General features: G+C 44.3%; 1 protein-coding gene and 1 long non-coding RNA gene across 2 annotated transcripts in view; one reads left to right on the plus strand and one right to left on the minus strand.

The window, feature by feature from the left end:
• The window catches only part of LOC128782866 (uncharacterized), a 278,999-nt gene that overhangs the window by 245,326 nt on the left and 8,566 nt on the right, over positions 1-25,107 (plus strand). The window lies entirely within an intron of this gene.
• LOC128782863 (sorting nexin-18-like) overlaps positions 3,899-25,107 on the minus strand; it is a 47,282-nt gene continuing 26,073 nt past the window's right edge. The window contains exon 2 of the mRNA XM_053933352.1: positions 3,899-5,040. Coding sequence (XP_053789327.1) covers positions 4,787-5,040 — 254 coding nt within the window. The 3' untranslated portion in view covers positions 3,899-4,786. The remainder of the gene's footprint in view (positions 5,041-25,107) is intronic.

Raw genomic sequence — 25,107 nt, forward strand, 5'->3', positions numbered from 1 at the left:
GCATACGCGCAGAGAGGAAAAGTTCAAAAGTTCAGTCATGAGGAAGACCACAATCTTCAGCCTCAGGACCACCGAGAGATCCCCGTACAACCACCACAGCAAACCACGCATGCCCAGAAGGGCATGGACTTATTTAGCATGAGAGGCGAGGTCAGGCGGGGCCAGGAGTTGAATATGCATGAAAAAGTTGTGCAATGTATTGCATATGGAACATCTTTGGGAATAAAGGTGTGGGTCAGACTGAGGCTCGGGGCACAAGTTTTGGAGAGCTATCTCACTTGTGCCGGGCGCTGACATACATACCCACTTCATAACTACCCCAGGTCGTGGAGTCTATTTATTTATTCCGTGTATCGTTTCAGAGGTTTAGACTGTGACCAGCAAGTCAAGGAGCCCTGCCAACTTGACACGGGTGAAGAGTTTACTGTGAGGAAGACATATTACTTCCTCCCGAGAAGCCCACCGACCCAATTAAAGAGGACAATTGCACAGCCGCAATGGATATTCAGCTGATTATAATATGAAGCAGGCAGGTAATGATTATGTATTATGCATCCTTAGAAACCGCATTGTCCTAGGGTGACGGTATGATGCTTGTATCCCAAATCATCTGTTCTGTTCATGCCTGATATTATGTTCTGTGCCTTCAGGACTGACTCTGAAAGTGAAAGATTGTTTTGTCTTGTTATCAGCCGGCTCACCTCCCCCATGGTCTGTGTCTAGGAGAGGCTTGGCTGGCTTGGCTTTGCTTTGCTTGCTTGCTTGCTTGCTTTTGCTTTTGCTTATTAGTTAGTTTAGCTAGGCAGTCCAATTTTTACCCTGGACTGTTTCTTTTTCCCTTTCCCTTTCCTGAATATCATCTGAACCTGCTCTGGACCTGGACCTGGGAAACATCAAGAAACACCGAGAGTCTGCATTTTTGTGACCTGCAGCAGCCATCCCTAGCACCAGAGACTGATAGCTGGGCGACCACTCCCAGGAGAGACTTTCTGAATTTGTCATCTCTTCAGAAAGGTGAAAGAGTTTTGTCATCTGGTGTTGTTTTTTTGTATTGGGGAGTGTTTTGCTTGTTAAATAAACAGGTTTTTTTCCACTTCTCTCTGAGGAAATTCTTCCCAAACCAGATGGGGGAGGGGCCGTGGGGGGTTTGTTTTCTGGGGGCTCCATCCGGAGGTCTTCTCCCAAATTTGCCCTAATCTAGGACACGCATGAATATGTAAAACCTTTTCTGTATACTCCTCATGCCTTTGGAAACGATTCTACAGGCATCCAGCACTGTAATAAATACCCTTCTTTTCAACTTTAAGTAGTTGAAGAGTCCTCTGTCCGTGCTTCGGGGCTCTCAGGCAAAGATATGGGAGTAGGAATAACAGTTCTTCATTAGGGAAGAAAATTTTAAACAATAAAATAAACAATGCAGTAATACAAAACAACACTGACAGAGTCAGAATACGACCTGACACCCTGTTGGTTTTGTAGCAGTCCGATTAAATGGTGGCTGCAGTCCTCCTGGAGTGACAAATGTGGTTCTGTTGAAACAGTGATCTTGCAGAAGGGTGTAGTTTTCCTCTGAAGGTCCAGTGGTGGTGTAGATGGTCTTGGTCTTCCACTGAGAATCCAGTGGAAAAGAAAGCTGCTCCTCTGGGAATCCAGTGGAATAGGCTGTCTCTGGTGTTCTAAATCTCAGATTATATCCAGGTAGGAATGCTTGGCTCCTCCCCCTGGACGGAGCATCTCACAATGGGATGATGTAATTTTATCAGTCCTGCAGTGAAACTCAATGGCCCATTAACAGAAGATATTTTCTGCAGGGAGGATTGGTTGTGGAAGAGATAAAGTAAACTGCCCCACCTGGTTTTAACAGGTGGCCCAATTAACAGAAGATAACTGCCCAAGTCTAACAGATGGCATTAGAATACACACCCCCAGCCATATTTTGCATTTTCAACCTAAGACACCCCCCCACCCCACAGGCTCACAAATGAGAAGGTAAAGTGAAGGCCATGACAGTTTATTTGGGAAAACTGTTTCTGATAATGTTGCATGTATACATATCGCAGCTTAATTTTTCCCTGGACATGTGTATGTCATTAATGCTAACTTCCTAGAATACTTAAAGTGGAACAAGATCAATTTTTGAACAGATTTTAATACCTCCATGTAGAATTAATTTGATTGTAGTTTGATCTAATTATTGCAAAGACATTTAATAAGACAATACCTGGCTTAAGTAAATGCAAGCCAAGGAACTCAGCTCAAACATAGCTCATCACTATCTCATGTAATTGAACACCATAATGGAAGTTGGAGTACTGCTGGGAAGTGGCATTATGGGAACTGGCAAGTTTTGAATGTAGAACAAAACATCATGAGGATGATAAAGAGCAAGTCAGCCCTATGACTATGGTCCTTATATTGTCAACCTTGTTTGCAGCACTCTTTTAATAATTTGGAAATGGAGTCTTTCCTCACTGATTGTCCTTTCTTTTACAGATACTGTTTTTTTTCCTCTCTGTTATTCTGTATTTTACTTCTTTGAGTACATAATAGCAGCACTGCCAAATAAAACATGATCAAAATGGCAATCTCCAAGCTTCTGGGGATGAATCAAAACCAACACTACATTACTACATTTATTCCTCTAAAACAGAGATGTGAGGTTAAGCTACAGAAACTCACGATTGAGCAAAAGAACAGTACATTTCTGCTGCATAGGTAAGGAATGGGTTGCACTTGAATGCAACTATTGCTTAACTTCCTTTTCCAGGCTTTCACTTGTTTAACTCTGATTAATTTAATTTAAGAAAAAAAAAAAGTAAACATTTTGCTTCCTTGGGATGTTTTGTTATTTTTGTTTAGAAGAAAAAATATAGGATAAATAAAAACCCTCTTTCATACTGACCTATATGAAGAAAACCAGTAGGTTATAAACACAGACTTCAGACTTCATTCAAGGGAAATAATCCAGAAAACTCTTTAAAAGATATTTACATATATATATATAAATGCACCCTGCTTGTAAAAAATATTTATGCAAAAATTAAGACAACTGTTCATTCTCAAGTGTTATAAGTATAAAAATGTAACCTGTTTTCCAAGTCAGTTCAGCCAAAACTTATTTCAGATCATTTATATTACTGAACATCCCTGAAAATTTGGAACTAGTAAACTAATGAATCACAGTGGAGTCTCAAATCAGACAATTGGAAACGGAGATGGAAATCTGAATATAAACTAAATCAGCAATCAACAAGGACCAGATCAGTTAAAAAAAAAAAAAAAAGTTCTAGCCATACCGCTTGTACTCATATCATCTTAATAAATTAAAATTTCATTTTTATCACATTAGCTCTTTAAATTTGCACTCACAGTAATGTTTTATGCAACCCCCCCCCAACCAACCTCACTGTAATATTCATTTTGGAAAGGGGATTTAGTGGTGTATTTTTGTTTATGTGCTTAAATTCCTAGTGATATACCACTGGGCTTCCAAATAGATAAATTATGTTTAACATCTCAGTAATTGCAGCTTTAATAAGCTTCAGTAACTGCAGCTATAGAGAAAGAATAGAAAAAAAAAGAAACTTGAAGTAATATATCAAGTGAAACCAGACATAACAGAATGCTGAAAGCAGCTAACCAAGGACACTTGGTGAAACAACCAAGGCTAGAAGAAGGAACAAACAAAGCCAATCATCAATATAAAGTGCTAATTTGGGTAGAAGGTAATTCTGGCAGGAAGAGATCGTGACCACTGACTCAACACCACCAACCCAAGAAACCCATCAACTCAAAAGAAGACTGAACATACAGACTAATTAGCATAAGAAGTAAGAGAATAATTTAACCAATAGAAAGTAGAATACAAATTAATGAGAAAACTATGTAACTTGTTGCCAATGAACACTGGTGCCTTTGTATGCTAAAATGAATAAAAGTGAAAATTTTTGATACTCATGCTGCTGGCTTTGTGGATTTGCCATCCAGTGCCCCTTTCTGTACAGAACTGTGAGTAAATCAAATACCTCAGCTGTGTGTGGATTGGCTTCTTGCACACCAGGTGATAGAATCTGTCTTAGGACAATAGTAGTCCATGTAACAAGTAGTTGCCATTTTCAGGGGAAGTGTGAATACATTTAAGTTCTCCTTTTTGAGATAACATTTGTCATAAGACATTCCTTGCTGTTCAAACTGGATGGGAGCTGATTTTTTTCCAGTCAATAATCAGTTTCATAATCAGTTCCTGTTATGGGCATCAATCCTTCATTCATTCAATCATAAAAATGTGGCTTATTAGAAAAGGAGAAATAGAGTCTAAAGGCACAGAATCATGTGGCTGCTCTACTAGGAATCTGTAAACAAAGAATCACTTTAAAATAAGAAATCCAAATCTAGGAAAGTAAAAAGGCATTTGAAGCCAGCTTTTAGCTAGTCAACTTCCTTAAAGATTCAAACGGTTTTGAGGTCTACAAAGTATGCACTAAGATACCATATTTCAAAAAGCAATAAGGCAAATAGTATACTCATTATTTTTAAAAAGTTACTACGGTAGTATAGGCATACACAGTATAACTTGGTTACAATGTGTGGTACTGTTTCTACTACATAGCCCTATAACTGTTCCCTTTCTACATAATCAGAGATTAAATTAAGATTACAGGTGAACACAAAACCACCCTTGTAACACAATCTATCACTGGCAACAGTTTTTCAGCAGCAGCAATGTTTGCTTTGCTTGTTGAGTCACATTCATACTGAGGAAAGTCCACAAATCAAAGTTCAGAGATTAAATACTGTCATACTTGTGAAGAGCTTCCTCTAGCTTGTGTGTCACTTTTTGAAAAAAGAGTATTTGCTGCTGCAAGAAATGCTTCATTTGTAATTTAAAGTCCCTCACACAAATTTTGTGGAAATGATTAATTTCTGCTAGGGTTGCAAAAGAAATAACGTTACAACGTTCTTGAATGCCCTCAGCTTTTAGGAGTTCCATCTTCCCCTCTTCCACATGTCTCTTGCTCTCCTTTACTTTGGTAAGGGCTCCTGTGTAAAGAACAAAACAAAATAGTTGAACTGTGAGGACAGTGTTGATTCAACTCTTGTACTTTAACAAGTGATTTAATAACAACAACAAGGATTAATAGAAGGCTCATTCTAAATATATTTATATGTGTGCATATATATATAGATATGGAAAGGAATAAAATTAAAGCTTTTTCAGATCAAAAATCACAGAATAGTGAATCTTGTCAAAAAAACCCAAAACTTTAAGGTGTTAGCTTGCAAAAATTGCCTATTTCACAATCTTAAAAACTGATGGTATACTTCAGAGAATATCTGATAAATATATGCCATGGGTTGATGCTGGTCAGATGCCAGGCACCCACAAAAGCCACTTACTCACTTCCCTCTGCAGCTGGACAGAGGAGAGAAATTTAAATAAAGGTTCATGAGTTGGGTTAAGGACTGGGAGAGAGATCATTCATTAAATACCATAATGGGCCAAACAGGCTCCACTTAGAGATATAAAGTGAATTTATTACTAACAAAATCAGAGCAGAATAATGAGAAGCAAAATAAGGCCTTAAAAACACCTTCCCCCCACCCCTCCCCTCATTCCCAGCTCTGCTGCCTACCCCAAGTGGCTCACGGAGGCAGGGAATGAGGGTTATGGTCAGTTCATCACCCAAGATTTTCTCCCGCTGCTCAGGGAAAGGAGTCATTCCTCTGCTACACCGTGTGGTCCCTCCCATGGACAAACAGTCCTCCCAAAACTGCTGTGGTGTCGGTCACTTCCACAGGATGTAATCCTTCAAGGAGAGTCTGTTCCAGGCTAGGAGCAGGGCCCCTCTCTCCACGGGGCTCCCACAAGATCACAGCCTCCTCCCAGGCATCCACCTGGGAATCCATCTGGAATGGGAACCTCCCCTACAGGCTGCAAGTGGATCTCTGCATTCCCCGTGGATCCCCACAGGCTGCAGGGGGACAGCCTGCTTCACCATGGTCCTCCTCACAGCCTGCAGAGGCATCTTGGCTCTGGTGCCTGGAGTACCTCCTCCCCCTCCTTCTTCACTGACCTTGGTGTCTGCATAGTTGTTTGTCTCAAATATTCTCATTCTGTTCTTCTCTGATTGAAAAGTAAAACTGCCCCACAACTTTTGTTTTGATTTCTTCTTAAATATGTTATTGCAGAGGCCTTACCACAATTTCTAATTGGCCCAGCCTTGGCCAGCAGCACATCCATCTTCAGAGTCAACAGGAATTGGCTCTGCCAGACATGGTGGAAGCTTCTAGCAGCTTCTCACAGAAGCTACCTCTGTAGCCCCCCCTCTACCAAAAACCAGGCCATGCAAACCCAGTACAGTATACCAGCAGTGGAAAGAACATGAAAGCACTAGAGAGCTAGTCAGATCAATTTAAGCCTACATAAACACCAGAAAAATAGCCTCATTCAGAACTCGGACTTTGTGGAACATCACATTTTACAATTTTTGTGAAATATAAAAAGGAGATCTGGATACACAAAATCTTGCTAATACACCATTCTGCTTTTATACTGCAGATATTCCAAAATTAATTATTGATTACTAGATTATCTAAAAGTTTATTTCAAAGTTGTAGAAATCCAGGTAGAGCTAACACAAGTTTGCAAGAGCTAGAAGAAACACAGAGCAAAATAACTGATAGTCTTCCTTGTCCAAATAGCTAATTAAAGCATACACATCTTACAAAACCAAAATATCGCCCAAACTAGATTTGCCTAAAGCAGACTCATCTAGTGACACATAATACCAAGATGAGCCTTAGACATTTTTTTGTCTCATTTTCTCATAAGAGCAACTTCTTTGCCTTAAATATTATATACAAATTTTATTCATATAACTGAAACTCATCAGACCAATAAAGCTTTTACCTTCTCACAAAATGTTAGTAATATGGCATTTTTCACAACCTTTGTGATCACACTTAAATTACTCGTTCTTTCAACTATTTGTAATGTCTTAACTAATTTTCTCCTTTCACATTACATTTCTTAACATACATGTAGGGTTGACCCTGGCTGAATGCCAGATGCCCACCAAAGCTGCCCTATCACTCCCCTCCTTGGCTGGACAGGGGAAAAAACTATAACAAAAGGCTTCTGGGTGGACATAAAGACAGGGAGAGATCACCCATTGATTACTGTCATGGGCAAAACAGACTTGACTTGGGGAAATTATTGAATTTATTACCAAGAAAAAACAGAGCAGGATAATGAGCAATAAACCCAAAACTTAAAACACCCCTGCCTCTCCCTGTGAAGGACTGGAATGTTAATGGCTCAAACAATCAGGGTGCAAGCTGAGGATGTGCAAAATAACTGCCCAGGTGCAGAGGGTGAGCACACCTCAGGCTACAGCTGGGTGTTGAACAAGATAAGGGAAGAGGTTGATAAGAGGCAAATCCTTCGAGGTGGGATAATGCTTTTTATCATGCCAAAGTCCTTACACAAGTGGTTCAGCTGTGAAAACTCCCCTCTGGGAATCACCAGGACATTCACACGTAGCCCAAAAGTAATCACCCCTTCTGATGGGCCATAACTGACTCAACTGTGCTGACCTGAGAGGCAGCTGTGGCATCTTCAAGAGGTGTCATAAACCATCAAAGACTCAAAAAGTGTCCCATGATCTACAGCATTGCATCATTCAGTGTGAAACTCCCCACCCCAGGGGAGGTACCTGGGCATTCCCACCTGGACCTGAGGTATATAACCCATGGAACTTATTCAAGAACTGCTCCAGCAGGGGGTCCCTCATGAGGTCATGAGTCGTGACAACAAATCTGCTCCAATGTGGGCTTCTTTCCACAGGGTCACAGCCTCCTTCAGGCATCCACCTGCTCCAGCATGGAGTCCTCCATGGGCTGCAGGGGAATCTCTGCTCTGGCACCTGGAGTGCCTCCTTCTCTCCTTCTTCCCTGACCTTGGTGTCTTCAGGGTTGTTTTTCTCACATATTCTCACTCTTCTCTCCAGCTGCAGGTTCTCGCCACAATTTTTCTTTTCCCCCTTCTTAAATATGTTATCCCAGGGACACTACCACTGTCACTGATTGGCTCAGCCTTGGCCAGTGGCAGGTCTGTCCTGGAGTTGGCTGGCATTGGCTCTGCCAGACATGAGGGAAGCTTCTAGCTTCTTCACAGAAACCCCCCTTCTAGTTGCCCCGCCCGCCCCTACCCTCCCCCCCCGGCCCTGCTACCAAAACCTGTCCGCGCAAACCCAATACAACATACTGTGACTACAGTTCACAGACAGAACTCCCTATACATTGCCTTCAATTAATGTTTTCCTATGGTCTCTACAGTGACTCTAGCCAGAAAGCTAACAGAGAAAGTTCTCTGCCAATCTTTGAGGAGGACAATCTTCATGCTATCTGCTGCAGAAGCAGGTTTGTCTTCTTGTCAGCTAGAATCCACACATGTAGTAAACACCATTAAACAGTAAAAATGCAGTTTATTACCAGTGATGTTATCTTCCTTTCCTTTGCATATCCATTTAACAAGCCAGTTCTTATAATTCTTCCCCCAGTGCCCTGACATCTTCAATTCAGATTTGGAATATGAGATTGTGCACAGCAGTGTCTGAGTTTTCTCTATGGGCAGTGATTTCGGAGGCAATCGGGCAGCACAGCTGCTGCTCTGTGTCTTTTGCTCCCACTTCTCTTATTCCCCTGCTTGCTGTGGCTCACCACCTGCCCATCTCCAGCCCCTCACCAGGCAGTCAGGTAGAATGGAAGACCAAGGTATGCTCTTACTACAGTGTGCTAGTTTGGGCTGGTATAGAGCTAATTTTCTTCCCAGTAGCTGGTATGGGGCTGTGTTTTGGATTTGTGCTGAACACAGGGTTCAGAGCTATGGAACAACCCCTTATCCCCATATCGTCAACATAGTACCAAACATCATGCATTTTAATCACATAAAAACTTCCATCTGCTCCTCCGCAAAAATTACAATCAATACCCATCATGCCCCTGTCGTATTCCCACACCAAATTACTGAATCCAGGCCCCAGACTACAGCTGCAAGATTCCCCACTTTCATTTTACTCACTCAAAACTCCATCTTTCACTTGCTCAGACCTTTGACACTTACACATTTCCTTCTATCTCATGTCTGTGTGGTTTAATGTACAAACAATGCCAGTAACATCCAGCAAAGAGTGAGATTTGCATATGAGTCTCACCCCACAATCAGATCTCCCTGAGGTACACATCGTGTTGTTCCATCTCTCTGCATTATCCACCATGTGCAACCTGGTCCCTGAGCAAAGACAACCCCACAAATGGGTCTGTCTGTACTCGAGGCAGAATTCATCCACACTGTCTTCCCTAACAAACCTCTGACATGTACCACTGGGACTTTATCTCCGTCTATTATATTCAGGGACTCAGATGGGGCAGGACCTGCTCAGTTGGTGGAACCTCGGGTGTTAACTAACCAGGTGGCCTTTGCTAAATGCAGCTCCCAATTTTTGAAAGATCCCCCACCCAATGCTTTCAAGGAGGTTTTTAACAGTCCATCGTACCTCTCTACCTTGCCTGCAGATGGTGCATGGTAGGGTATCGCGGCTTGAGGTCCCAGGGGTCCGTCTGGCCCCCGGGGCAGCAGACGCCGTAGGTGTCCCGGATAGCACTGTGCTGATGAGGCGCAGCCTGTCTGGGCCCCCCAGCTAGCTCCGAGCCGCTGGCTACTTTAAGCAAGCACTTGTGGAGTGATTTCAGCTCTTAGTGATTTGAGCTCTTAGTGATTTCAGCACTGTGCTCGCAAAGTGCCTCAGCAGACGCAGGGATGGAGAGAGGTGAAGGCTGTGTGGAGTTCTGCGGAGATGTCTTTATTGGCAGCTTCTGCAAAGGGTTCCAGTGACAGCTCTTCTGTCTGAACAGGGCAAAGGTATGGGTTTAAGTAGACTGTTGGGGGATCGGGAATTGTCCAATGGCTGAGGTCGAGGAGAATATGACCTATAGCCTTACAGAGAGATAACAGGGGGTTGAGTGCAGAAGAGAGACAGCTCTGGTCCACTCATCATGACTCTGCATTTCTTATCTTAGGCTAGTGACCGCCATGGAGGCTTTTCAGGGCCTCTGACTGCTACAGTAGGGGGATATGGTACACCCACTCAATGCCACTTTCCCTAGCCCAGGTGTTGATAAGGCTGTTCTTGAAATGAGTCTCATTGTCTGACTCAGTCCTCTCAGGGGTGCCATGTCTCCACAGAACTTGCATTTCCAGGCCCAAGATGGTGTTATGGGCAGTAGCGTGAGACACAGGGTAGGTTTCCAACCATCCCGTGGTGGCTTCTACCATGGTCAGCACACAGCGCTTGCTTTGGTGTGTCTGGGGCAGTGTGATGCAGTCAATCTGCCAGGCCTCTCCATACTTGTACTTGGACCACCGCCCACCATACCATAAGGGCTTCACTCGTTTGGCCTGTTTGATGGCAGCACACGTCTTACAGTCATGGATAACCTGCAAAATACTGTCCATGGTTAAATCCACCCCTCGGTCTCGTGCCTACTTATAGGTGGCATCTCTACTCTGATGGCCTGAGGCATCATGGGCCCATCATGCTAGGAACAACTCCCCCTTGTGTTGCCAGTCTAAATCTATCTTTGAAACCGCAATCTTTGCAGCCTGATCTACCTGCTGATTATTTTGCTGTTCTTCATTAGCTCTGCTCTTGGGGACATGAGCATCTACATGGCGAACCTTCACAGGTAGTTTCTCTACCCGGGTAGCAATGTCTTCCCATTGTTCAGCAGCCCAAATTGGTTTCCTCTATGCTGCCAGTTAGCCCCTTTCCATCACTCCAGCCATCCCCACAGAACATTGGCTACCATCCATGAATCAGTGTAGAGGTAAAGCTTTGGCCACTTCTCCCTTTCTGCAATGCCTAGGGCCAGTTGAACGTCTTTGAGTCCAGCAAGTTGACATGATCCATCTTCTCCTTCAGTGGCCTCTGTGACCCGTCGTGTGGGGCTCCATACAGCTGCTTTCCACTTCCGATTCATCCCTACGATGCGACAGGAACCGTCAGTGAAAAGAGCATAGCATGTTTCCTAGGCTGGCAATTGGTTGTAATGTGGAGCTTCTTCAGCCCGTGTCAGTGGTTCTTGTTCTTCATCTGTGACACCAAAGTTTTCACCTTCAGGCCAATTTGTAATTACTTCCAAAATCCCAGAGCGATTCAGTTTACCAATACGGGCGCACTGCGTGATGAGAGCAATCCACTTGCTCCATGTAGCACTGGTGGCATGGTAGGTGAAGGGAGCCTTTCTTCTGAACATCCACCCCAGCACCGGTAGTTGGGGTGCCAGGAGGAGTTACGCTTCTGTACCAATCACCTCTGAGGCAGCTTGGACTCCTTCATAGGCAGCCAAGATTTCCTTCTCTGTTGGGGTGTAGTTGGCTTCAGACCCTCTGTAGCTCCGACTCCAAAATCCTAGCGGTCGGCCTCGAGTCTCATCAGGCACCTTCTGCCAAAGGCTCCAGGACAGACCATGGCTCCCAGCTGCCGAGTAGAGCACGTTCTTCATATCTGGTCCTGTCCTGACTGGGCCAAGGGCTACTGCATGAGCAGTTTCCTGCTTAATCTGGGTGAAAGCTTGTTGCTGCTCAGGGCCCCAGTGGAAATCATTCTTCTTGCAGGTGACCAGGCAAAGAGGGCTCACAATCTGGCTGTACTCAGGAATATGCATTCTCCAAAAACCTATGGTGCTGAAGAAAGCTTGTGTTTCCTTCTTATTGGCTGGTGGAGACATAGCTGTGATCTTGTTGATGTCATCTGGAGGAATCTGATGCCGTCCATCTTGCCACTTGACTCCCAGGAACCGGATCTCACAAGCTGGTCACTTAATTTTATGCTTCTTGATGGCGAAACCAGCTTCCAGGAGGATTTGGATGATTTCTTCTCCTTTCTCAAACACTTCTGCTGCTGTGTTCCCCCACACAATGATGTCATCAATATACTGTAGATGTTCTGGAGACTCACCCTTTTCTAGTGCAGTCTGGATCAGTCCATGGCAGATGGTGGGACTGTGCTTCCACCCCTGGGGTAGTCAGTTCCAGGTATACTGCACTCCCCTCCATGTGAAGGCAAACTAAGGCCTGCATTCTGCTGCCAGAGGAATGGAGAAAAATGCATTGGCAATATCGATAGCAGCGTACCACTTCGCTGCCTTGCACTCAAGCTTGTACTGGATCTCTAACATGTCTGGCACAGCAGCGCTCAATGGTGGAGTCACTTCATTCAATGCACGGTAGTCCACAGTCAATCTCCATTCTCCTTCAGATTTACACACAGGCCAAATGGGACTGTTGAAGGGTGAGTGGGTTTTGCTGACCACCCCTTGGCTCTCCAGCTCTCGAATCATCTTATGGATGGGAACTACAGCATCTCGAGTTGTTCTGTACTGTCGGCGATGCACTGTTGAAGTGGCAATTGGTACCTTTTGCTCTTCTCCCTTCAGAAGTCCTACTGTAGTTGGATTCTCAGACAGTCCAGGCAAGGTGTTCAATTGCTGGACGTCCTCTGTCACTGCAGCTGCTATCCCAAATGCCCACCTGAGTCCTTTTGGGTCTTTGAAATACCCCCTTCAGAGGTAATCTATGCCCAAAACGCATGGGGCCTCTGGGCCAGTCACAATAGGGTGTTTTTTCCACTCATTTCCAGTCAGTGTCACCTCACCTCAGCTTCCACCAAGGTAAAGTCCTGTGATCCCCCTGTCACGCCAGCAATAGAAACAGATTCTGTCCCCACATGTCTTGATGGGATTAATGTGCACTGTGCACCAGTATGGACTAAAGCTTTATATTCTTGTGATTCAGATGTGCCAGGCCAACAAATGCACACAGTCCAGAAAACACGGTTTTCCCTAGCCTCTACCTGGCTAGAGGCAGGGCCCCTCTAAGCCTGGTTATCCATCTTTCCTTGGGCATATATCTTGAAGGTTCCTTCAAGGGGATCGGAGATGTCATCATCATTATCATACCTGGCAGCTTGGCTACGGGCAACTGGGGCTGCTTTCCTTTTGGTGGAACTTCCTCTCTGAGTCTTGTCTTCCTTCAATTCACACACCCGTTGTGCCAGAGCAGCAGTAGATATTCCATCCCATGTCCTCATGTTTTCTCCGCAATCACGCAGGAAGAACCACAGCTCAGCTCGTAGGGTGTGCCTTCTCTCCCCATCTGGGGAACGTCTGCATTGGATACCAGGGCCTCTAATTTGTACTGCTGAGATTTGGAGAAGGTCCTCTTTAATCTCCTCCTGGAGTTTCTTGTGATTCTCTTCTATCTAGTCATCTAATTTCTGCAGACATGTTTCAACTGCTGTGATTCTGGCATGTGTTGGGGCTTGTACAGCATCTGCATATGCTCAGAGCTTCCTTGCCATATCAAGCATGTTCTCATCCTTGTCATCCCGCTTCATTATTGCTAAAGCAGAAGCATATTCATGTGGCCCAAGCCGTACAAGTTTCCGCCACATCACAGATGTACATGGTACTAAGTCTGGATTCCTAGTTGTTATGTCATCTGAGAAGATAATCTCTGCCACTGCCATTTCTCTCAGGCATTGAATCCCTTGTTCTATGGTCTTCCACTGGGTTTGCTGCATATAAAGATCATCTGCACACAGGTATCTTTGTGCTACACTTTCCAGGACCCGTGCCCAGAGGCTGTGAGGGTTAGCCCCCCTCAACATACCTTGGTCGATGACAGGAACATGTGATCCCAAATGCCTCGCTTCAGTGCCATCCAGAATTGTAGCCTTGCCTGCAGCATCCCAAAGATGGACTAACCAACTAATTATAGGTTCATCAGATCATCGAGTGTAATCCTTCCTTAGGCCACGAAGGTCCTTCAGGGAAAAGGACTCAGTATTAGCTTCTGAACTTGTGCCTGTTGCTTTGACTTCTGATTTTATGTCAGGAAGAGTTGAGGGTCCTTCTCCTGCATCATAATCATCCACTAGTCGATCGGTCTTGTCTGTGCACTTTCCACTTCTTGTGCTAGTAGCAACAGCCATTGGTTGAGCCTTACTGTCTGGTTTCTAGCCTGGGGTGTTGGCTGCAGCCTGAGTGACTGGGATAGCTGCTGATTTATCTCCCTACCCCCCTTCCTCTGTCAGCTGCCCTACAGTATCAAGCAGAGTGCGATAAGCATATGCCAGGGCCACCTCATTGCAATGATCTTTTTCTCCTTAGGGTCATCATGGCACTTCTCTTTCAGGTATTTCCCAATCTCAGCGGGGTTCTGAATTTGTTCACGTGTGAAGTCCCAAACTATAGGGTCAGAAAATTCCTTGAAGATTTGGCCCATATCCTCCCATTTCCCACACTACTTAGGATTTCCCATGCCTGGGTCTACTCCTGGGTCAGGGGTCTCATCAGCCCCTCTAGAAATCTCAGCCCTCATTCTAGAGAAACTGCAGACTGTATAGAGAAAGCTTACCACATTAAATACCAGAAAGATGGTCTCTTTAACATTCAGGGGAAACTGAACATTCTTTACTAGGAATGTAACAGAGGAGAAGAAGGAAAGCAAAGGCTGGAAAGCCTCATCTCCTGCTTCTCCTCTAACAAACTTGGTGCAGAACCATACCTGTGAACCATATATTCCTGGAACAGACTCCAGTACCTTCATAAACTTCCTACAAGCCATTACAACCAAGCCCAGCCCGACTGCTATTCTGGTCGGTGCCCCTCTGCTACAAAAACTATGTATTAGGGACAATACTGGAGCTATTCCTGGATAAGAAAATAAACCTAGGGACCATAGAGGAATTAAGACCTCAAAAAAGCCTAGGGACCAAAACCACATGCAAGCCTCCACCCCAAGAGACATTATGAATTCAAACAACGTGGCTACTAACTGCTCTATACCAACACAGAGTAATTGAAACCAAAATACAATCAGAACAGGGTTTTTTCCTCTCTCTCTCGCCACACATTTGGAGCCAAAATATTTGTCCTAGTTTAGGGCAAATTTGGGAGAAAACCTCCAGAAGGAGTCCCCAGAAAGCAAACCCCCACGGCCCCTCCCCCCACCTGGTTTGGGAAGAATTTCCTTGGAGAGAAGTGGAAAAAAACCTGTTTATTTAACAGGCAAAGCACTCCCCAGCACAAAAAAATGAACAACACCAGATGACAAAACTCTTTCACCGCTCTGAAGAGATGACAAATTCAGAAAGTCTCTCCTGGGAGTGGTCACTGTGTTATCGGTCCCTCTGCCGCTGGGTATGGCTGCTGCAGGCCACAAAGTGCAAAACTCTCGGTGTTTTCCCAGGTCTCAGTCCGGAGCAGGTTCGAATGGTTTCAAGAAAAGGGAAAGAAAAACGGTCCAGGGAAAATTTGGACTGCCTAGCTAAACTAACTAACAAGCAAAAAGCAAAATCAAGCACAAGCAGGAGCAAGAGCAAAAGCAAAAGCAAAAAGCAAAAGCCGCAGTATGTACCACCGTCTGTGTCCAGCAGTCTGTGGGGGAGTGAGCAGGCTGATAATAAAACAAAACTTTGCTTTTCAGAGCCAGTCTTGAAGGCACAGAACATAATATCCAGCATAAACAGAACAGATGACTGGGGATACAAGCATCATAACATCACCCTACGAAAATCCTTTAGATGAACTCTGAGGTTGGCAACTTCCCTCTGTCCTGGATTGCAAGGCAAGATGTATTCAATTGCCATCTGTTAGAGGTGTGGCTGTTATCTTCTCTTAATTTGGAAGTTTCCTTTATCTCTTCCACAAGCCAATCCTCCCTCCTGGGGAGACATCTGCTGTTAATGGCCTATTGAATGCCACTGCATGACTGATAAAAGTTGCAGCATCTCATTGTGAGATGCTCTGCCCAGAGGGAGGAGCCAAGCATTTCTACCTGGATATAATCTTGAGTTTCTGGAACAGCAGCATGGCTTTTTCTGCACTGGATTTCCCAAAGGAACAGCTGCCTCTTCCACTGCATCTTCAGAGGAAGACTACACCCTTTTCTACAGGATCACTGCTCCAACAGAACCACATCTGTCACTCCAGGAGGACTGCAGCCACCATTTCAATTGGACTGCTGCCAACACCCTGACTACTAACAGGGTGTCAGGCTGTATTCTGTGTCAGTGTTGTTTTGGTTCACTGCATTGTTTATTTTATCTTTTTATTTTCTTCCCTAATGAAGAATTGTTATTCCTACTCCCATATTTTTGCCTGAGAGCCCCCCTTAATTTCAAATTTATAACAAATTGGAGGGACGGGGTCTACTCTTTTTTTTCCATTTCAAGTGAGGCTCCTGCCTTCCTTAGCAGACACTTGTCTTAGCAAACCAAGACACCCACACATGCGCATTCCACTTTTGCTGAGTCCCAGTTTTCTTATTCTTTTAATTACCACTACGACAGTGCATTTCTCTTTAGTTAAAAGATAACTCAAACCTCCTCTTAGCTAAACAATACCTTATTGGATTTGCTCCTCTAACTAAACAATTCTCTATTGATTTAGTTTTCTGGGGTGTATAGGTCTATGGAGCAATTTCCTGCAGGTGCAGTTAGGCTTCTCCTTAATTTTCCCAGGGTTTCTATCTTGTTCTACTGAAACACAGATTTAAACTGAAAACAGTTAAGATAATAAAGTCCAAAAAAACCATAAATCCCTTAGTTAACTAAAACACAGCTCCTTGCAAAATTCGGAGGACCACAAGACTGCTAGCTAAATAAGATATAACTCCTTTTCAATGGGAATTTGGGAAGACACACATCCTGAACAGGTGACCCAAACTGACCAAAGGAATATTCCAGGCTACATCATGCTTAGTATATAAAGCTGAATGAAAAAAAAGGAAGAGTGAGATATTCAGAGTTGCAGTGTTTGTCTACCCAAGTCATCTCTCCTGCACATAGCTGAACACCTGCCTGCCCATAGGAAGCAGGGAATTAATTCCGTGCTTTGCTTTTGCTGTGTGTGTGGCTTTTGTTTTCCCTATTAAACTGTCTTTATCTCAAACTATGAGTTTTCTAGCTTTTGCCCCTCCAGTTCTCTCCCTGATCCCATGGTGGGGGAGTGAGCGAGTGGCTGTGTGGCGTTTTGCTGGCTGGAGTTAAACCACCAGGAATTTAAAATACCATATGATTTGGCAGACTTAGGGGAGAAAGAGCTTTTTTGCATTTTTGAAACGGGGGTTGTGACTTGCATTATAAATAAAACCTGTAATTTCTAAAATTCAGAGAAGCATGTGTGATTTTTCTCTGTACAGCTTCTAACAACAACTTGTTAACTTGGCTGGGGGGTGTTTTGAATAGCAAATATGCAGGAAATATTTTCTTTGTTCTCAGTATTTGTCTACTCTTAAAATAATGTTTTTCTCCTTAATTTGCATTTAGGCTGCTCTCTTCATGGCATGTCCTGTCTGCAGCCCTGGTACGAACTCTCAGTTGTGAGCATAAGAAATTCCCCTCTGGTGTGACACACTTGCAGAAAGACAGTAGAGAATATTTTCCTTTTTTTTTTTAACTGTGGCAGGGAAATTATTAGCAAGGTTAAGTGTACACTGAAGACTGCATGACCAAGGATGCTGGTATTTGAGTGGCAGAGGCCATACTCTGAAGCTGGTGTGCCAAAGAGTTGCTGGGAGGTCAAGAGCAGTGACTCTCCCCTGGGGCTGTGAGGTGGTGGCAGGGCCTGGCTTCACAACTTCCTAGTCCCCATGGCCCACCAGCATGAAGGCTAAAAGCTTGGCACCAGCTACTACAGCTGATTGACCTCACCATCTCCAGCCTAGCCCAAAAAAACAACAAACAAAAATCTTTTTCACATGCAGGGGTGCCAGCAGCAGGATCATGCAAGATGATCAGTATTTTCTCTTTCAAGGAGTGAGGAATCTCTGAGGTAGGGCACAATTTGAAAAATATTAAATCCCCTCTTCTGCAAAAAGATCACTTCTTTCAACAAACAAATCCAAGCTTAGCAAAAATTTTCTCTGTGTTCTGCTGTCAGAGCAGAAATCCATGCAAGGCTGTGGAAAACCTGAATTTGGGACATACTGGAAGCCAGATGGAGCTAGTTAAATAAACATGACAACTCTTCAGTTGTCATGTGAGAAAGAGCTTTAGATGTTCTTTCTAGAATGACAGAATTGGAAATTATCATGAAAGCATAATTAAGTTCTGGAGCAGGTATATACTCCAAATTATTTTTCATCAATAAAAGCAATTCATTACCATTATATAGTCATAACCTTCTCTGTAGTGGATTGACCATGGCGCTCTATCATTCCCCTTTCCCAGTGGAACAGGGAGAGAAAATAAGATGGAAAACAAATAGTAGGTAGAGATAAGGCAGTTTACCAAAATGAAAAAAGAAATGGGAAAGTTTGTGTGAGCATAAGCAAAGGGAAAAGTTCATCTCTATGTCCCATCAGTGAGAGATGTTCAGACACTTCCCAAAAAGCAGGGCTTCAGCATGTGTAACAGTTGCTCCGAGTGAGAAATGTATATTTTATGATTGGCTCTTCACAAATATTAGATTGACTACTATATTATGGAGGGTTATTTTGTAGATTTTATAGATTCTACAAACTACTAAGATCACACTTCTTGATTGGAGCTTTTGTCTTGTTCCCTCCTTCTCTGCCTCCATTTCTCAGTGTCTGTGATTGGTTACTGTGCAGGCGTTCTACAGTGCTCTGTTATCTAGTTCTTGGGATCCTGGTATGCGGTTTCTCAGTTTCTTCGTTCTTATTTTAGCACAGTTTATATCTTGGTAACCTTGATGAATTCCACAGTGCCCTGAGAAAATTCTGATAAGAACAGTTACAGACGGTATGGCTGGTACACACTGAAGCCTAAGTTGTTCAGATACATTGCTACACTGACAGATGCTGGTGAGAGCACTATTGCCTCCTGCACACTTCACAGGCTGGCAATGAAGCAGCTTCATCCACATGGAGGGGAATCACAGCTTCTTCAGGCACATATAACCCAGGAGCAAGCATCTGCAATTAAAGCATGAGCTAGGGCTCCTTCTCCTGTCTTCGTTTGCAGAAGAATACCAAGGGAGGTTGTGAGATGAAATCATGACTGTGAGGCACATTGTTCTGAGTATTTACTGCCAGGGATTCCTCCTCCCAGGGCTGCATTTTACACCAAGCAATAATGGATTTTAAAGGATGTCTTGGGGATGGTTTTTTTTTTATCCCATATCCATTTTTTTGGCTTTATTTTTGCTTTGTGTCTGGGGTGGTCATTCCCCCCTACCCTGGCAGGACATCTACCCCTCCCACCACCACAGATGGTTGGTGGATAAAGAGATAACCCGGGTTGAAAGGCCCAGCAAAGGGTCATCTCTGATGCCAAAAGGGCTCAGGCCTCAGCTAAGAATCAACATCTTAGTCTAGAGATCAGATGTGGGAAGAGATAAAAGAAATATTCTTGACTGAGACACTGTTTTATAAACTATAAAAGACACATGGGTTATCACAGAGGCAGATGCCTCCTACACACACACCCTGAAAGTGTGGGAGACCTCTCTCTGGAGTTTGGTTGCAGATTCCGTGGTTACTTCCCTGGGGATTGAGGGAAAGGATCTCAATGTGTGCCCCATCAGCAATTGGATGGTATGATACATTGAATCCTAACTTATATTATTTCTTTGCTAGCTGTAACATTATTAAGTACTGTTAACCTTGCGCTGTATATATCTACTGTTAAAAACGGGACCACACTCCCGGTACTAAAAGTGATTTCAGCATTTATTATAATAAGGCCTAAAGGATGGGGGCCTGCAGGTCGAGCAGGAGAATTCCTGTCGAAGATGCTGCAGCGCCGGGTCTTCTTCCTTGAGCAGCGATGTCCCCAATGTTCCAGGTGGAGCGGCACAGATTCACTGCACAGATTCACTGCGTCAGATGCCCCCTTATCTTGTTTTTTGTTCCTTTGGATTGGTTTCTGTTTGGATCCTTCATTTGCATGAAGGTTTAAGGCACTTGATTGGCCCCTTACAGTTCTGTCAAGGCTGGCTTGGGTGGAGGGGTGCACTTTACTTAGGTGTAATACGGTACATTGAGTACTGTATTTCTTATAACTACCCTTTTAACCTCTTTTACACTATAATAACCAAACTAACAGTACATGCTTAACAATTATCAACTATTTTGCAACAGTTTCTAACCTATTTTTGACATCTACTAGCAGTCCTTTTTTTGTCTTTATTCCTGTGTAGTATTAGTTTGTTTTAAATCTTATATCTGTTTGTTTTCTGTCTATTAAATAAATAATTAATTCTATAATAGACCGAATTATCCATTATTAAAGAACTTGTGAATGAGAGTGGGTTTTCAGGTGCTGGCCATCTCAACAAAGGTACGGCCTGAGGCCAGAGGCCTGGGCAAAAGGCAAGGACTTATCTAAACCCCCACATCCATTCATAACACCCTCCCCCCGGCTCCGGGAGTATTGTGATGAGTGAGAGCCAGCCCGGGATTCTTGAGAGTTGGGGGTGAGGGGCAGTTACTTCCTTCCAGTGGGGTGATTAGTCTCTGGGGCCATGGGGTGTGGTACCTCTGGTAAGAGATACTGTTTGTGAAAAATGTGCATTTTATGATTGGCTCTTCGCAAATATTAAATTGAATACTATATGTATTATGGAGGGCTCTTTTGTAATACTGTATTATTCCTTTTTAAGTAGTGTGTTAAATATAGGTTTAGGTTACAACATAATGTTAAAATAGAAACTCTGCAATGTAAGATATTTTTTACTAGCTCAAGAAAAGAGATAAGATAATCAAGAAACTTCGCACAGAGATAAGAGCAACAGGAAATCTAAAGAGTTACAGCCTCCTTATCAGAAAAGACAAACATTCTTCCACCTTCTCTCTGTCTTTATGGAACCACCAGGATTAAGGTGAAGAAGTTGACAAAAACCAGAAAAATTCTTAACTTGCAAGGAATGTATGCATCATGTATGAGATATATGAATATGCAACAGGCTATTGCTTTTAAGGGTTATTCCTTTGTTCGCAAGGCATGTTTTTGGCAGCTTAGTGCCCAAAAACATCCCAGCATCCGTAATTCTTTGCTTTTTATTGTCTCGTAGTGTCCTAATCCTCATTGTCCAAATTTTTATTACTCTAATTTTATTACTATTTTTTAAAAACTATTTTATTGCTAATAAACTTTTAAGATTTAAAAAAAACAAGTGATTGGTGTTTTTCACAATTATGGTAGCAGAGGATGGTTTCTAACACCTCTCTGCCGGTGCCTTAGGAGTGTCAGGGTGAGGAAGACGCGTCCTACCCTGTTAAGCAGCCTCGCTCTGTTCCCCTGGTGTGACCGACAGACGACAGATGCAGGTTACAGGTTAGGAAAGATGGACAAAAGAAAACAATAAAACAAAGAAAAGGGAAAGGATTCCCTAAAACCATGGTAATTAACCCCTAAGGCTAAAGTGTACACAAAGAACAAAGACCTAAGGCCAAAGAATAGGTAAGTATTTGTTTGGATGGGGTGGATAAGGGGGGGGATGAATGTGTGTGAATGAGAGGCGGGCTGGTTATCCCAGACCTGCCAAGTGAGTGCGGTAGTCTCCCATGCTGCAGTTTAGTCCTTTCGCGAGAAAAGCAGCCAGTAAAGAGACAAAGCGAGTGGGAAAAAAAAAAAAAAAAAAGTGAGAGAATCCCCCCCGAAGAAACTGGAACTGGATCTCAGGGAAGGAGTGGAACCCCTTGGGGAGAAGAAGCCAAGGGTTTTCCTGGCATAATTCACTGTGGAAAATAGAAGAAATAGTGTGGAAGGGGCCCCTAAAAATTCTGCTGGACTGAGGGATAAGAGTGCCTGAGACCATCCAGGATTCAAACCTGCTGGGCTGAGGGATTAACATTCCAAGAGCATCCAGGGTTGAGCAAAATTCTGCCAGATTGAGGATATGCCCAAGAGAATGTGGGGTTGGACAACACAGCTGGCTTGAGGGATAAAAATGCCCAAGAGCATCTAGGGTTGGACAACACAGCTGGATTGAGGGATATCCAAGATCACCGGGACTGGCCAGTAACACCTAAAAATGTAATAGGTGAATTGAAAGTAAAAGGTACCTTGTTGTCTTGTTGTGTGTGTGAGGGTGGGTCCCGCACCAACAAGCAGTTGTTTCCCCAGCGGGTGGGGGCTGAGGCATGACCCGCAAAACAAGCCTTGTTCCCCCGGGCGTGTGGGGGAAGATGTGACTACAAAGTGTGAGTCACACACAGACAGCCTCAAAGGTGAACTGGCACCAGAGGCAACCAAATTCAAGGCACTTCCTGGAGGCCTGGCGATACTGAAGCCCAGAGAGGCTGACCCCAAAGCAAGGATGGCACAGTATCACAGGACCTTTTAGCACCGCAGCTGCGCAGGGTAGTCGTGTAACCCATTCTAACCCATTCCCCTGGGGGGGCTGGGGAGCCCAGATCCGGCAAGGTGCGGAGGCCTGAACCCCTGACTCTGAGGTTATCTCCAGGGAAGAGGGATAGCCAAACCTCGGGGAAGTGGAAGGGGTCAGGGTGGGGGCTTACACGATCTGTGATTCTCTGGTAACAGAAATCCCTTTGTGTAAGTCTAAGAGGTTTGCTAACATTTCCTTCCTCTCTGCAATAAAATAAAGGGAAATGTATTAAGTGCTGAACCTAAGTCAGTAGGAAACTTAGGTGTATGAGTACTTAAGGTTCTGAGAAGTCGAATAAAATCTTACACAGTCCAGGTGGGCAAGATACAAGAACCAAAAACTCGGTTAAGCAGAAGTCAAGAAGTATGAATGAACAGGCCTTAGGGTGTGAATGTGCGTGAGAGTGAGAAAGAAAGGTGAGTAAATGTAGATGAATTAAAGTATATGTAATGTAGATTGTTTATTTTGAGCTTCACTTTATCTCCTTGGAGAGAGGTGTATTGTGTCGAATAGTATTGTGAGAAAAAGGATTTTTTGGGTGGGTAGTTGAAAGAAGGTGGTATTCAGGTTGTTAAGAGAAAGTGGGAAACAGAGGCAGGGGACGACTAGATAAGATCTTGAAAAATGGGACAGAAAACCAGTAAGTTGGGTACAAACAAAAAAAAAAAAAAAAAAAAAAAAAAAGGGAGTAAAAGGGTACCAGCAGAGATACCCCAAGATAGCCCTTTGAGGGGTTATGTTAACTAACAGATCCAAATCCCTGTACCAAGAGAAAATATGCAGTAGTTGATGGGAAAAACCTGCAAACTTTTGAAAAAGGGAAATTAACCTTAAACTGGTAAGCTCAAACTTGTGAATTATATGCTCTAAAAAGAGCACTGGAATATGTAACACACAAGAAAGGAGCTATGGATGCATTGGGATTTTTTTCGGAGTAGCAAGGCAAATGACTGAAAGATGTATAACTTGCCAAAGGATAAATAAAAAGGTGATGAGAAAAACAACATTAGGAGGCCGTGAGTTAGCTCTTCGACCGTTTCAAAGTATCCAAGTAGAAGTTTAGATTTGTTAGGATCTAAAATTTATAAATAAAATTCAAAAGAACCGTTCAATCCAGAAGAAAGAATATGCCAGATGCTGGACGGGAGATTTTGGGAGAATAAAAATCTTTAAAGTATCAGAAACCACCGAGACAACGCAAGAAAAGAAAAAAGGGGGGAAAGAAAAGGGCTGGGAACAGGAGGAAGAGAGGAAAGAAGAAGAGTGGGATCTTTTGCAAGTGTTGCCTCCTCCGTTCCCACTCGCCCCCCCCCCCACCGCCCGCGGCTGCCCGGCCAGTCCCGGTACCCGTCCCGGCCCCGGTCTCGTCGCTCGGGGCTGCACCGCCGGTCCCCGCCTCCATCCCGGCTCCGGCCCCGCCGGTGAATTTGCCCCGGTCCTGGCCGCCTGGCCCGCGGACGCTCCGCCGGCCGTGTCGGGGGTCCGTCATGCCGCGTGGTCTGGGGTCGCCGCGCTGACCGCGCCGGAGGGGCTTCCGTCTGCCCTGCCCGTGCCGGCTGCGCTGGGCGCCGCCGCTGCTGCCGGAGCCGCCCCGCCTGCTTTGTGTTGGCCGAGAGCTACCGAATCAGCCGCGTGCGGCTCGGTCTCCACCGGAAGATCCCCCTTTGGCGGTTCCGGCAGTGGACCCCGCCTGCGCCTTGAAGGACTAAGCCTCGGCGCGGATCCCTCCCCTAAACCCCTCTCCTGCCCTGCGTTCCGTTCCCTCGGTAACCACAACTCCGGCTGTTCAGGGAAACTACCTCTACAGGAAGCACCTCCTGAGTGGGGTCAAAATGATGAGGAGGGGAGGAAACATAAGAATAATTATCGTAATTTGATAATCCAGGGAATAAAATAGACGGCATTTAAGAGAGAAAGAAGAAACTCCAACTGAATAGTTAGACAGACTTAGGACATTATAAGAGAAATTGTGCTAATCAGGTAAAAGATCTGAAAATCTTCCAAGAGATGGTCTCAGAAGAGGAATAGAGAAGTCATAAGCTCTATATTTTAGCGGACAAATGCCATCTGGAGCCGGTGGTAACTTTAAAAGTGCGTCCCTGTCGTGGTTTGACATGGAAGTGAATTTTTTCAGGAAGTTGGTAGTCAAACCAATCAGTGGTCAGTTTTAGATATTGACATTTGGACTGACCACTGAAGGTATGGACACACCTCTGAGAACACAGGGAGTTAAAAGCAAGAACTCCCAAGGAAACTGTCTCTTTAGTTCCGGTTGTCGGAGAGTGCAGACTCTCCCCTGCCCAGCCCCAGGCTGGGTGGGGGAGGGGAAGCCATGTGGCCTAATCCAAGTAGGACCCGGGGCTGAAGGACTGGAACTGAGCCAGCTCCTGCGGACCGAATGGTAGAGAGAAACGGAGATGCCTTTGTTCCCCCCCCCCCCCCCCCAAGAGGGAAAGGGACAGAGAGTTTGATGGCACCAGCACAGAAATAATAAAACCAGAAAAAAGCTGAAGAAGGTATAATAATGCCCTCTGTCTTCAAGAAGAAAATGATCACTGTTCTTAAACCCTCAGCCCCAGGGGAGGAAGAAAGGGGTGGACTGTAGTCCCAAGATGAGAAGCTGAACTGTTGGCTCTTTAGGTCCATGGCAAAGCATCCTTAAAAGAACCCTATAGGCAGTCTGTC

This window comes from Vidua chalybeata (assembly GCF_026979565.1).
Source record: "Vidua chalybeata isolate OUT-0048 chromosome W unlocalized genomic scaffold, bVidCha1 merged haplotype SUPER_W_unloc_12, whole genome shotgun sequence".
NCBI lineage: Eukaryota > Metazoa > Chordata > Aves > Passeriformes > Viduidae > Vidua > Vidua chalybeata.